The sequence below is a fragment of the Phodopus roborovskii genome, unplaced genomic scaffold, assembly GCF_943737965.1.
Source record: "Phodopus roborovskii unplaced genomic scaffold, PHOROB, whole genome shotgun sequence".
Lineage (NCBI taxonomy): Eukaryota > Metazoa > Chordata > Mammalia > Rodentia > Cricetidae > Phodopus > Phodopus roborovskii.
Window position 1 is genome coordinate 2,027,773 of NW_026126480.1, and position 14,516 is coordinate 2,042,288.

Here is a 14,516-nt window from a genome sequence, read left to right on the forward strand (position 1 = left end):
GTGTTGCAATTCACAAAGCTCGATCATATCCTTTCACACAATTACCATGACCACTCAGTGTGGCTACACTTTATTCTCCTTTGACGGATGAGAAGAAGGCTCTGGGAAGCCATAAAAACTTTCTCCGAAGAGAGATCTAGTTAGCATCCAAGTAGGTGACCCTGAAGCAGGGTGAGAGAGTGCATATCAGCAGCTAAGCAGGTGATCAGGAAACCAGATGAGGGAGAGAGAGCACACAAGTGGCTAAGTGAGCAGCCCAGAAGCATCCATAGCATCTGTTTCCAGAAACTGCTTAAGAAAACCCTGGGGGGGAGGGGCAGGGAGCAGAGTCAATTCCATATTGGGCCCAGGCCACACCAGAAGACACAGTCAGTACCACCCCTGACAGCTGCAGCCTCCAGAAGCTAGTATATCAGAGTTGGAGCCCAGTTGTAGCTGCAGCTTCAACCCCACCTGCATCTAGAGAAATGAGCATGAAAGGCATGGCACAGCCTGCACAGAGACAAGCAATCACCTGACAGTAAGCCCATCGACACCTGGAGGAGTGATCACAGTAGGCTCAGCTGTGTCTGCACCTGAAGGAACCTTCAACAAAACCAGAGCCCCCAACTGCACCTATTGGAGGAAGAGCGACCTGAAGCACAGGCTCCAACTATACTGATTGGAGGAAGACATAAGTAGACAACAAGGTAACACAGCAACACAAAGAGCAATTCAGCACTACCACAAACTAGTAGTTCTACAGCAATAAGACCTGAACATGCCAGCGCAGATGAAGCAGAAGAAAGGGACACTAAAAATTACTTTATGAAGATGATCGAGGCCCTCAACCAAGAAATGAGAAATCCCCTTAAAGAAGTAGAAGAAAAGACAAACAAAAAATTGGCAGAGATCAACAAGTCCCATAAAGAAAACCAAGAAAAACGAATCAAAAGGTGAAGGAAATGGTTCAAGACTTGAAAACTGAAATAAAAGCAGTAAATACAAGCCAAGGCAATTCTAGAAATGTAAAAACAGGGCAAATGATCAGGAACTACAGATGCAAGCATAAGCAACAGAATACAAGAGATGGAAGAGGGAATCTCAGGAATTGAAGATACGATAGAGGAAATGGATTTATCGGTCAAAGAAAATGTTAAAGCCAACATGAAATATCCAGGAAATCTGGGGCACCATGAAAAGATGGAACATAAAGAATACCAGCTCAGATGGAAACAGAAGCAGACACCCACAGTAAACACTGAGCCAAACTCCTGGAATCCAATTGTAGACAGGGAGGAGTAATGAGCAAAGGGGTCAAGATCATGCTGGGGAAACCCACAGAAATGGCTGACCTGAGCACATGGGTGCTCATTAATGCCAGTCTGACAGCTGGGAAATCAGCATACGATCAAACCAGGGTCCCTGAACATGGGTGTCAGTTAGGAGGCCTGGACAGTCTATGGCGCCTCTGTACAAACCAGTATGTATTTATCCCTAGTACACAAATGAACCTTGGGAGCCCATTCCCCATGGAGGGATACTGTTTCAGCCTAGATACACAGGGGAGGGCCTAGCTGCCCCCCCCCAAATGACATGACAAACTTTGATGATCTCCCATGGAAAGCCTCACCCTCCCTGGGGAGTGGATGGGGGGGTGGGTTGGTGGTTGATGGGGGATATGGGAGGGAGAGGGAACTGGTATTGAAATGTAAAATAAGATTGTTTCTAATTTAAGTAAAAATTTATATAAAAAAGAATACCAGCTCAAAGGCAGAGAAAATATATTCAACAAAATCATAGAAGAAAATTTTCCCAACCTTAAAAAGGACATGCTTATGAAAATAAAAGAAGCTTACAGAATACCAAATAGATTGGACCAAAAAAAAAAAAAAAAAAAAAAGAAAAAAAAAAAAAAGTCCCCTGCCACATACTAATCATACCAAATAAAGAAAAAAATATAAGAGCACTAATGATTATTTTGAATTAATCTTGTCTTCTGCTACATTAATGAAGGTGTTTATCAGTTGTTCCTGGTAATCAGTAGTCCTCCTATATTCAGATGATAAATGGGCTAAGGAAAAAAATCAAAGAAACAACATTTCTTAGTAGCACAGATAACATAAAAAATCATGGGGTAACTCTAACTAAACAAGTGAAAGACCCATATGACAAGAACTTTAAGTCTTTGAAAGAAGACATTGAAGTAGGCATCAAAAAATGAAAAGATCTCTCATGCTCTTGGATAGTAGGATCAATATAGTAAAAATGCTAATCTTACCAAAAGCAATCTACAGATCCAATGCAATGCCCATCAAAATCTCAGCAAAATTCTTCACATACTCAACTTCATATGGAAAAACAAAAATCCCAGGATAGCCAAAGCAATCATGTACAATAAAGGAACTTCAGGCAGCATCACCATGCCTGACTTCAGCTCTATTATAGACAGATATTAGTGAAAACTACTTGGTGTTAAAATAAAAACAGACAGGTGGATCAATGGAATCAAATCAAAGACCCTAATATCAATCCATACACCTATGAAGACCTGATTTTTGAAGAAGAAGCTAAAATTATAAAATGTAAAAAAGCATCTTCAACAAATGGTTCTGCCATAACTGGACGGGGACGTGAGAAGATTGAAGATAGATCCATATCTATCACCATGCATAAAACTTAAGTCAAAATGGATCAAAGACCTCAACATAAATCCAGCCACACTGAACCTCTTTGAAGAGAAAGTGGGAGGTACTCTTGAACAAACTGGTACGGGAGACTACTTCATGAACATGAACACCAGTAGCACAGACACTGAGATCGACCATTAAAATTGGGACCTCCTGAAACTAAGAAGCTTTTGTAAAGCAAAGGATATTGTCAACAAGACAGAATGACTACCTACAAAATGGGGAAAGATATTTGCCAACCCTACATCTGACAGAACACTGATCTTAAAGTATACAAAGAACTCGAGAAACTAGACATCAAAAGACCAAATAATCCAACAACAACAACAAAAATGGCATACAGATCTAAACAGAGAACTTTTGACAGAGGAATCTCAAATGGCCAAAAGATACCTAAGGAAATGTTCAACATACTTAGTCATCAGAAAAATGTAAATCAAAACAACTCTGAGATACTATTTTACACCTGTCAGAATGGCCAAGATCAAAAACTCTGAGGACAGCTTACATTGGAGAGGATGTGGAGAAAGGGGAACGCTCTCTATTGATGGTGGGAGTATAAACTTGTACAGCCACTTTGGAAATCAGTGTGGCAGTTCCTCAGGAAAATGTGAATCGGTCTACCTCAAGATCCAGAAATTTCACTCTTAAGCATATATCCAAAGGATGCACATTCATACCACAATTATTACAGCAGCATTATTTGTAATAGCCAAAACCTGAAAGCAACCTAGATGCCCCTCAACTGAAGACTAGATAAAGAAAATGTAGTACATTTACACAATGGAGTACCACTCAGAAGGGGGAAAAATGACAGTTTGAAATTTGCAGGCAAATAGATGGAACAAGAAAAAGTCATCCTGAATGAGGTAACCCAAACCCAACCCCAAAGTAGATATTAGACATAAAGCAAAGGACAACCAGCCTACAGAGAGACATACATGTATCTGCCTAGGAAGGGGAAAAGAGAAGATCTCCTGAGTAAATTGGGAGAATGAAGGCCAGGGGGAAGATAAAAGGGGAAAGGGGAGGTGGCAAGGGGAGTGGGTGAAAATATATAACTCAATAACAATTAAAAATGGCAAAAAAAGAAAAAAGAAAAAACTTTTCTCAAAGTCACAGCAGCCTGTCAGGGTGGAGGTAAAACCTGACGAATGTTACCCTTGTCTTCACATCTTACAACATCAGCTTAGATAGAGATGACACTATGAATTTGCCAATGAACTCTTATTGTGGTAGAATAAGACACAGAAATGGGAAACTCCAAGAGGCTCTAGCAGGGAATTATTTCCTGATTCCCAAACATAGCAGCCACCTTCCCCCTCACTGCATCTCCAGTCTCAAACCTTCCTTTGTGCTCATCTGCCTGGAGACCCAGCTACCCTATGAGAATCTGAGCATCTTTTCATGTAGCCCCTGTGTTCATATGCTACACTATCTCTCAAGGCAGTGCATCCTTCTCTGTGACAGCTTACTCATCCACAACCACAGTACATTGTGAGTTTTAAAATATACATAGGTTTGGAGATGTGGTCACTGCCATTGTCAGCTCTTGTACACACCATTCAATTGTTAGCAGGGTTTGACACTTATGCTAAGTCAGGAAATCTCCCTTAAAGGAACCACGCAAATCTCTGCTTGTCTCTAGAAAAACAGAGCCCAACCGAGAAAAATGCTGCTACCAAGAAGCCTTGCTTGTCTCTGTTCTATTGTTTCTAAAACCCCTTTTTAAGCTTTTGTTAAGTTTTAAGTGAAAGTTCTGGGACCCCACATTGGGTGCCATTTTGTTACAAGCAGTTTTCCTACCAGCCTGGTTCCAGAGCCATGTCAGCCCCAAATAACACACAGAGATGCTGTATTAGATATAAAGCTATTGGCCAGTTATTAGCGTTTCTTATTGGCTAGCTCTGTCTTAAATATTCTATTTCCATTTCTATTAATCTAAGTGTTTCCACATGGTCTTATCTTACTAGAGCGAGGATCCGGACCTTCTCCCCTAAAGTCTTGACTCCCACTTCCCAATCCAGATGCCACGTAAATTCAGCTTCATAGGTTCTCAACTGGGAGCAATTCTGCCTTCAAGAATACATTTAGCGGGTATGGGCCGAGGTTATTTGCTGGGTGGCAGCTGCAGCATGTGTTTGTGACCTAGCACAGTCTTCTCCCAGACAGCAGTTGAGGCCCTGTGAGATTTTAGGACTCCAAGCCTATGCTGACCAGCCACTGCCCGCAAATCCCCCCCATGGAGGAAGAACCAGTGAACCCAGCCCAGAGCTGTGTGAGCTTGGAAGATGTGTGCCTGTATTTCACTGAGGAGGAGTGGGATCTACTCAATGATGCTAGGAAGCTCCTATACCACAACATGATGCTGGAGAACTTCTCGATTGTACTCTCACTGGGACTTCCCATTTCCAAGCCCTTCTCAGAAATTATTTGACTTCTACTATTGATCAGTTCCACAGTTTACATCAATCACCCCAAAGTACCCAGAGAAGAGATTATGCTTCTTCCTAATTCCTTGGAAGAAACTGAGTGATCTCAATTCACTGCAGGTCCTCATTCCCTCCTTCTGATGGCTTTGATGTATGTGTGACACAGCATCTGAAAGAAATCATTGACCTGGGATCAACTGCACATTTCCAGAGGTTTTCATCTTCATGGTTTCCTAACTTTGTGTGTGCCGGATGGATTTCTTCAGGCTCCAAACCATTCAGCCTTGGAACTTCCTAACCTTCATTGATCTGGCTGATGCAATGACAATGCAATCATATGTTTCCAGCCTAAACTTTTATAGTGTTCTTTTCAGTATTTGAGATTAACTTAGGAAAAGAATGGATCTTTCCACCATGTAGGAAGGGACACCTTTTGTGGAGACCTCAAACTTTGTATGTGTTAGATAGAACAACAAGGTGATAGACAACAGTAGAACATCTAATTTGGCCTGATTGGCAATGCTGCCTAAGCCTTCTTAGGGAAAAATTGTGGGGTTCAGTAAGACCAATCTTGTGACTTGGCTACTGGCTTTCAGGCTCTCCATAAGCTCTTCTGAGTTCACCCCCAATGAGCAGATAGTTAGTATGACAACATCTAATGCTTCAGTCCCTTTATTTAGGGACTATTGAATATTCCCTGTCTCAGTGTTCTATTCATGTGAAGAGACACCATGATCATGGCATTTCTTATAAAGGAATTCTTTATAAGGAAATTCTTATAAAGGAAAGCATTTAATTGAGTCTTGCTTGCATTCAGAGGTTTAGTCCATTATCATTGTGGCAGAAAGCATGAGAGCACATGGGCAGATACAGTACTAGAGAGGTAGCTGAGAGTTCTACATCTGGATTATTGGGTTGCAGGAAGAGCATTTGAAACCCCAAAGTCCACCCTCAGTGACATACTTCTCCTCCTAGGTCACACCTACTCCAACAAGACCACACTTCCCAATCCCTCTCAAGTACCACCACTTCCTAATGACCAAATATTCAAATACATGAGCTTATGAGGGCCATTCCTATTCAAACCACCACATTCCCTCAACACTTGAAAAAGTAGTCTTAAACCTATGCACCCTACAGTGCTTATGTGGGAAACTTTCCTTTTTGTCATTTTTACAGTGTTTTAATAAAAATTAAATATTTTTTCTATTTTTTTCCTTTAAAAATTTTAAGCCAGAGGCTAGAGAGATTGCTCAGTGGCTAAGAGTGGGCAGAGGTTTGAAGTTCAGTTTCCAACACTCATGTTGGATGACCCACAACAGGCTATAGCTTCAACTCCAGTATATATTTATTCCTATCTGGCATCCCCTGAGCATCACACTTAAGTACACATAGCCACACAGAGACACATGTGCACAGTAAAATAAACCATTTTAGAAATTAAAAAAAAAGAATACCTTTAGCAATGTCTAAAGACATTTTTATGGTTACAGCTGTGGGTGATGCTGGATTTTAGTGGATATAGGTGGGAGATGCTGCTAAATATCCTATAATGTTCAGGTAGGCTTTCAGATTAAGGAATTATACAAGCCAAGGTGTCAATAGTGATACTATTGAGAGACCCTGAAATAAACCCAGAGCCTACAGCCAGGGTTTGAAAGATTATGTCTGGTAGAGGATCATCTGCCTTAAAGCACTGCTCATTCCCAAAGTAGGGATTGCCTGGGAATCCACAGTGAGTCAGGGGCTTAGACCCTCAGGAGTTTGCCCCTAGGTAGGGATAGGGAAACTCAGGCAGATTCCTACTTCCTTCTATCCTCCTACCTCCTGTCTTTCCCACTAAACCCAGATGCTTACTTTACAGACAACAATAACAGAGTAGGAAGAGTGGAGCATGTTCAGTAAGTGGATGCTCTCTATTTCAGGAGCTTCTCAGAGACCCTCTGTACATTGGCCTGAAACACCAGCGTGTTCGTGGGAAGGAGTATGATGATCTACTGGATGAATTCATGCAGGCTGTGACAGATAAGTAAGTGGACCATGCTACCCCTTTTAGAGAGAGCTCTTAAGAGGTACCATTGCTAAAGTCAACCTCACTTTAGAAGAATTACAAAAGAGGCCGCCATGGCATGCCTTGGTGGTGATCTGAAAATGTCAACTTGACAGGTGCACTTGAAAGTCTGGAAGCTTTGTGTGGTGGTGTGGGCCTATCTCCACCATAACCTTCAAGAAGGCAGAGGGAGCTAAATATCTGTTGTGGGAGGGAAACCCTCTTGGTTTGAGCTGCTCAGAGTAGTTTGTGTGGATACAGACACTGCTATTCTGGTGAAAAGGTGTTAGCCTCCTGATTAAATGCCTTTGGAAAGAAGCAGCTCACCATCTTCACAGGGGAATGTTAATAGACCAGTACAACAGACTCCCCAAATCCATGCCTTTTAGATTTGTGGGAGCCCATGTCTACTCTGGAGAGCATAATGCTGGCAGCTCCACCCTCCTCTCCTGCTTATTCTGCCAGCCACCATGGCTGCCCACACTGGCATGCTACCAGGAGTTCTAGTAATGTTCTCCACAAGCTGGGCAAGCCAGAGTGTTTACAATTCACTGGACCTATGAAGACAAAACACATTTCATTCTCCCTTGAAAAGAGACAAAAGCATATTGAGGTTCTCTAGTGTGGGAAGGATGATGCAGAAAAGAGAAAACTAATAATAAGTCACAGGGTAGGAGCAGAAGTTTGAGTAAGCTAGAAAAGCAGGGGTCAAATGTGCACCTGGAGTAGTTTAGGCCTTGAAACACAATCTTCATCATGGGATGAGAGTAGAGGCAGAGTGAGGTAGATGAAAAGAGGTGATGAGGCAAATGAATCAGGCTTGGAATTTTCCCAGGAAAGAAGGCAAATGAGAATGTACTGAAGGGAATTACAATGGTGTGGCAAAGGTCTAGGCTGAGGAAGAAGGGAAATGAGGACATGGAGAAGTAGGAAGTAGGGAAGGAATGAGGAAAGGTGTAAGATCGGTAAACAGTAAGTTCCAGTGAGAACTGAGAATTGTCACACTGGGTACCAGGTAGAATAAGCTGGTTGAAGGGAAGTGACACTGGGAAGGCTACATGTTTGTAGTCAAGGCCACAGAGGAAATGCAGCACTGGGATGTGGCCACCAAAGAAGCTAATTCAAGCTTTGGTGCCTTAATAGAAGCAGGACATCTAGAACAAAGGAGGTGAGTCCTACTTCACTCTCCCCTTTCAGACTGTCTTAATGCCACCTTCAAATCAACACAAAATGTACCTCTAAAGAACAATAGTGGTGACAGTGGAAGGAAAGAAATGCTTGATTTGGTACTGAGAGGACTCGGAGGCTACTCTGTTTCAAGGAGCAGGACTACTTCTGGCCATCTGAAAGCTATTCTTACAGAAGAGAATTGGACTTGTTTCTGTATGTTCAAAGGAGAACCAAAGGTTACAGTGCCAACAAAGGCCATTTTAGGCACAAAGTAAGTGACACAATACACTAAGTTCTGGATATGTGTTCTCTGCCATGGAAGGAAAGCTAAGATATGTTGTTTGGCATTTTGGTAGTGATTAGTGATTCTATGGATGGCTTCAAGGAGGATATGCTTTTGAATGTGTCTTCCCACACTGTTACTCTAGTTTGACCTCTTTAGAATGCCATGTAGCTAGCAGGATAAGTATTATCATGCCCTTTTGAATGGAAGAAGCTAAAGCCCTGAGATGACATGGTTACTCTCGTGGCTCATAAAGGTACAAAGTACCTTGCAAGACTGTGAGGTGAACCCAGTGTATCAACTCTACCTGTGAGCTGTTTCTTATAATGCTTTGGGACCTGAGCAAAGGGAATGGCATTGCCTTAGAGAACCTATTTTTGCTTCCTGTTTCCATGGCTGGTCGCTTGCTTATGAGTCAGTAGTCATTCCATGATTCCCCAAAGAGAAGTCTTGCTATTCTTGTGTAAAGGTTAAATAAACTAGGATGTCAAGAGGCTTTTTAAATCATCATCAAAATCAGTTTACAGCTCCACAAACACACAGGCAGTCCAGGGTAAACCCTTAGGGAAGAGTGTATATCAGCCAACAGGAATGTGTCCTTCTGCGCAAGAGATGACAGATGGCTTGACAGTTCATTGTTTTGACTTTCTAGCAAGCTAGAACAGATGTTTCTGCAGATACTGTAGGTGGAAAATGATCTCAGCTCCCCAGGTACTCTTGAGAATGTACTAGCCTGGCCTGAGATGAAATGCCTGGCCTGAGGGTGAGTCAGAATCCCTGAAGACAAACACTCTGTTTTTTAAGAAAGAATCTTGGGAAAGTGTGACTCCTGCCTTCATTGTCCTCATCACTGCCCAGACATCCTGCCAATGAAAAGCTTCCTCTTTATACCCTTCCCTACTAACTGACACATCTGTAGATTCTGTGTGGGAAAAGAGAGAAGTATTGACAAGTCATTACTCTTGCTTATTTCCTGCCTTTAAGGTTGGTCACTGAGGAAGACCAACCTTAGACAAAGGAATATTCAGTTAAGTCTGAGTGGTAATATATTATTTATGATCTATTAAAACTTGCCTGAGGATTCAGAAAGCAAAGCCAGCCTCAAGCTATATATATATCAGTGGTGATACATACCTTTAATCCCAGCAGCCAGAAGCTAAGAGGTGGTACATACTTTTAATCCTAGGAATCAGGATTAAGAGGTAAACAGTTCTCTGTCAATCCAAGGCCACCCAGATCTACACAAGACTGATCCAGTCCTAAAGAGATATAGCTCACACAAAGATGATCTCAGCACCTGGGATCACATACTTTTAATCCCAGCATTAGAGGGGTATATAAAACAAGAGCAAGGTCAGTATCAGGTATTCATTCTCCGGCCACACTAAGAATAGGAGCCATTCATTCTCTAGCCAAATTGAGAATAGGAATGCTCCAGTCCTGTTAGAGGTAAGCTCTCTAGTAGCTTGGCTGCTTTGCTTCCCCTGTCTTCAGGCAAGTTTTAATAAATCACAAATAATACATCACCACAAGACTGTGAGTCACAGGGGTTGGGATGTAGCTCAGCTAGTAAAGTGCTTGACCTAGCATCCTCAGTGGTCCTGGGTTCAATCTCTGTAGTCACATAAACCAGGATAGCAGCACACAACTGTAGTCCCAACTTTTAGGAGGTGGATGAAGGATAATCAGAAGTTCAAGGTTATCCTCAGTTACATAACAAGTTCTAGGTCAGCATGGGTTACATGAGTCCCTGTCTCAAAAAAAAAAAAAATAGATAGATGATAGATAGATAGATAGATAGATAGATAGATAGATAGATAGATCTGTGACCCACAATAGAAAGCTGAGTGTAGTTCTCAAATCATTCTGTCTTTCCTTCTCTCCTATGTGGTAGGACCTGAAGTATCATATCTGGACTATACTGGAGCTGCTTTGTAGGCCAGGATAGCCTTAAACTCACAGAAATCTGCCTGCCTCTTCCTCCAATTTCTAGATTAAATGTGTGCTACCATGCCCAGCCCTAGTTGCACAAATTCTAAATCTATGAATTCTTAAGCTACTTAGGTTTGAGGAATCCGGAAAATACTTGATTTTAAAGACCTTTAGTGTACAAAAGAAGTCATCTACTCTTTTTCTTTTCAAATTCTTTTTAATTGTATTTTTTGTCAAATTTATAAATAACCCCTTTCATGTAAAATTCTTATTTCTTTTTTATTTTTCCTTTTATTTAGATTAGAATCAAGCTTGGTTTACCTGTCAATCCCAGTTCCCTTCCCTCCTTCCCTGCCCCCCATCAACCCTCCATCTCATCCTTTTTCTGCTCCCCAGAGAGGGTAAGTCCTTCCATGGGGAGTCTTCAAAATCTATCATATCATTTGGAGCAGGGCCTAGGCCCTCCCCCCACCCCATGTGTCTAGCCTGATAGAATATCCCACTATGTGGAATGGGCTCCCAAAGTCCATTCATATCATAGGAATAAACATTGATCTACTACCAGAGGCTCCATATATTGTCCAGGCCTCCTAACTGACACCCACGTTCAGGGGTCTGGGTCAGTTCTATACTGGTTTACCAGCTATCATTCTGGGGTCCTTGCTCAGGTCAGCTGTTTCTGTGGGTTTCTCCCACCTGATCTTGACCCTTTTGCTCATCATTCCTCCATGTTTGCAACTAGATCCCAGGAGTTTGGCTCTGAGTTTAGCTGTGGTATCTGCTTCTGCTTCTGCTTCTATCAGCCCCTAGATTAAGGCTCTAGGATGGCATGTAAGGTAGTCATCAATCTCATTATTAGGGAAGGGCTTTTAAGGTAACCTCTCCACTATTGCTTGGATTGTTAATTGGGGTCATTCTGGTAGATCTCTGGACATATCCCTGGTGCGAGATTTCTCTTTAAACCTATACTGGCTCCCTCTATTATGGTATCTCTTTTCTTGCTCTTCTCTATTCTTTTCCGACTCAATTTTCCTGCTCCCTCATGCCCTTTTCTCCTCTCCTCCCCTCCTCTTTCTCCTACCTCTCTCTCTGCTCCCCCCATGCTCCCAATTTATTCAGGAGATATTGTCCCTTTCCCCTTCTCCAGGGGACCATGTATGAGGACTCTGCTTCTCTGGCAGTGTGGATTGTAGGCTGATGATCCTTTGTTGTATGTCTAATATCCATATATGAGTTATTACATATCGTGTTTGTCTTTTTGTGACTGGGTTGCCTCATTCAGGATGGTTTCTTCTAGTTCCATCCATTGACCTGCGAATTTCAAGATTCCATTTTTTTTTTGTTTGTTTGTTTACTTTTTTCTGCTGATTAATACTCCATTATGTAAATATACCACATTTTCTTTAGCCATTCTTCAATTGAGAGGCACCTAGGTTGCTTCCAGGTTCTGGCTATTACAAATAATGTTGCTATGTCCTTGTTGTATGAATGTGCATCTTTTGGGTATATGCCTAAGAGTGGAATTGCTGGATCTTGTGGTAGACTAATTCCCATTTTCCTGGGGAAACACCATACTGATTTCCAAAGTGAGTGCACGAGTTTGCCCTCCTGCCAACAGTGGAGGAGTGTTCCCCTTACTCCACATCCTCTCCAGCATAAACTGTCTTTGATGTTTTTGATTTAAGCCATTCTGACAGGAGTAAGATGGTATCTCAGAGTTGTTTTGATTTGCATTTCCCTGATGGCTAAGGCTGTTCAGCACTTTCTTAAGTGTCTTTCAGCCATTTTAGATTCCTGTATTGAGAATTCTCTATTTAGTTCTGTACCCCACTCTTTAATTGGATTGTTTGGGTGTTTTGTTTGTTTTGTTTTGTTTTTGTGACTAGCTTCTTGAGTTTTTTTGTATACTTTGCAAATCAGCCCTTTGTCAGATGTGGGGTTGGTGAAGATCATTTCTCATTCTGTGGGCTGCCATTTTTGTCTTATTGACTGTGTCCTTTGCCTTACAGAAGTTTCTCAGTTTCAGGAGGTCCCATTTATTAATTGTTGATGTCAGTGTCTGTGCAGTCACCTAAACCAATTCATTCAAGGTTACCTTCCACTTTCTCTTCTAAGAGGTTCAGTGTGACTGGATTTATGTTGAGGTCTTTGATCCATTTGGACGTAAGTTTTATGCATGGTAATAGATCTGTATCTATCTGCAGTCTTCTATACATCCCATCCAGTTATGCCAGCACCATTTGTTGAAGGTGCTTTCTTATTTCCATTGTATAAATTTAGCTTCTTTGTCAAAAATCAGGTGTTCATAGGTATATGGGTTAATATCAGAGTTTTCAATTCAATTCCATTTGTCTACCTGTCTATTTTTGTGTCAGTACCAAGCTGTTTTCAGGACTATGGCTTCATAATAGAGCTTGAAGTTGGGATGCCTCCAGAAGTTCCTTTATTGTACATGGTTGTTTTGAAGCCATCTACATTTTTAGCTTCATGAAATGACTGTTTTGTCTCTGTCTTGTTTCTCTCTCTCTCTCCCCCCAAACAAACAAACAAATAAGCACACACACACACACATCTGTGAACATATATATGAGCAATGCTGATTGAAATTAATGAGTTATCAAACAAAAGAGGAAAACCTGAAGCTAGGAAGGGGACACATTGGGCAAATATGGGGTAAAAGGGATAGAAAATACCACATTTCATTATATATATATATATATATATATATATATATATATATATATGAAATTCTCAAGAATGAATAATGTATAAAGAATAACATCTGAACCAGGCACAGTATAACTATCACCACATTACACTAATTAAGCCAAATCATAGGTACATTCTGAGTTCTAAAGGAGGGGGATTACACAGCAGTATAAATACCAGGCAGTGAAAAAACTACCACAGCCCATCATCCTGAGACAAACAAGAAATAGTGTACCAAGAGTATAGAAGATTCCCTGGAAATGCAAGAAAAACAGAAAATAATGGCATAGTTACATATATATCCATGGAATTGTATTATATGAAATTGAAAGGCATTTTTAACTACCATTTGCTATATCCAAGGTACTAAGACAGGCTGGTAAATAATCTACAAATATATAAAGATCTCTGCTTTCAGAAGAGCATGGAAACACAAGATTATAATCCCAACATGCATGGAGATGAAGCAAGAGGACTGTGAGTTTAAGACCAGCCTGAGCTACATAGTGAGACCCTGTATCAAAACATCCTGATCCTGTTCTCAAAAATATTGCATTCAAAACATTTCATCTGTATCCGGTGGTGTTTAGATAACCTGACCTTCTATGCTTTCTTTGGCTCAGTGTTTATGTAAGTCAGTAGTTCAAGAATAATGATAGAAATATAAAAATTGTGAACTTCCAGCCCATAAATGTTAAAGTTGACAGAATGGCTGTGGCCACCTATGCAGAAGAAAGAAAAGAGAGTATAACCCATCACCACTACCTGATCTGTACCCAACTACTCTATGAAATTTAGGATTAGGCTGGGATATTGTTGGTAAATACAGTGAGGAAAGTGAATAAAAGGCCTCATCCCTTGTTATAGCTTTGTTTGCATTCTGTGTTCAACAAAGAAGAGTGTTAAGATGGCATTGTCTTCCCTGAGCAGGTAATTAGGTGTGTAGCACATACGAAATGCTACACATAAAATACAACTTGGATATATGAGGACTCTGTAATACAGGCTTCTGATTTCATTTACTCCAGCTGCTCCTACAGCTCCTACAGCTTCTACAGCTCAATAGCAAGTTAGAGGCTAATGTAGCCTCCAGCTTATTCTCCATATGTTCAAGATATTGCCAGAGTTAAACGAAGTTTATTGCCTCCCCACCTCTCTCTCCATGAAATGAAAACTGATTCTTCTAGTGTACAAAACTATGTTGAATTATGTGACCTTGGGCACACCCAACCTCCTCCTTCCCCACTCCCTGTCTACTGCAGAACAGAAAC

General features: G+C 41.2%; 1 protein-coding gene across 1 annotated transcript in view; it reads left to right on the forward strand.

Moving 5' to 3' along the window:
* The window catches only part of Me3 (malic enzyme 3), a 172,707-nt gene that overhangs the window by 123,512 nt on the left and 34,679 nt on the right, over positions 1 to 14,516 (forward strand). Inside the window, exon 6 of the mRNA XM_051192187.1 lies at positions 7,027 to 7,130. Coding sequence (XP_051048144.1) covers positions 7,027 to 7,130 — 104 coding nt within the window. The remainder of the gene's footprint in view (positions 1 to 7,026; positions 7,131 to 14,516) is intronic.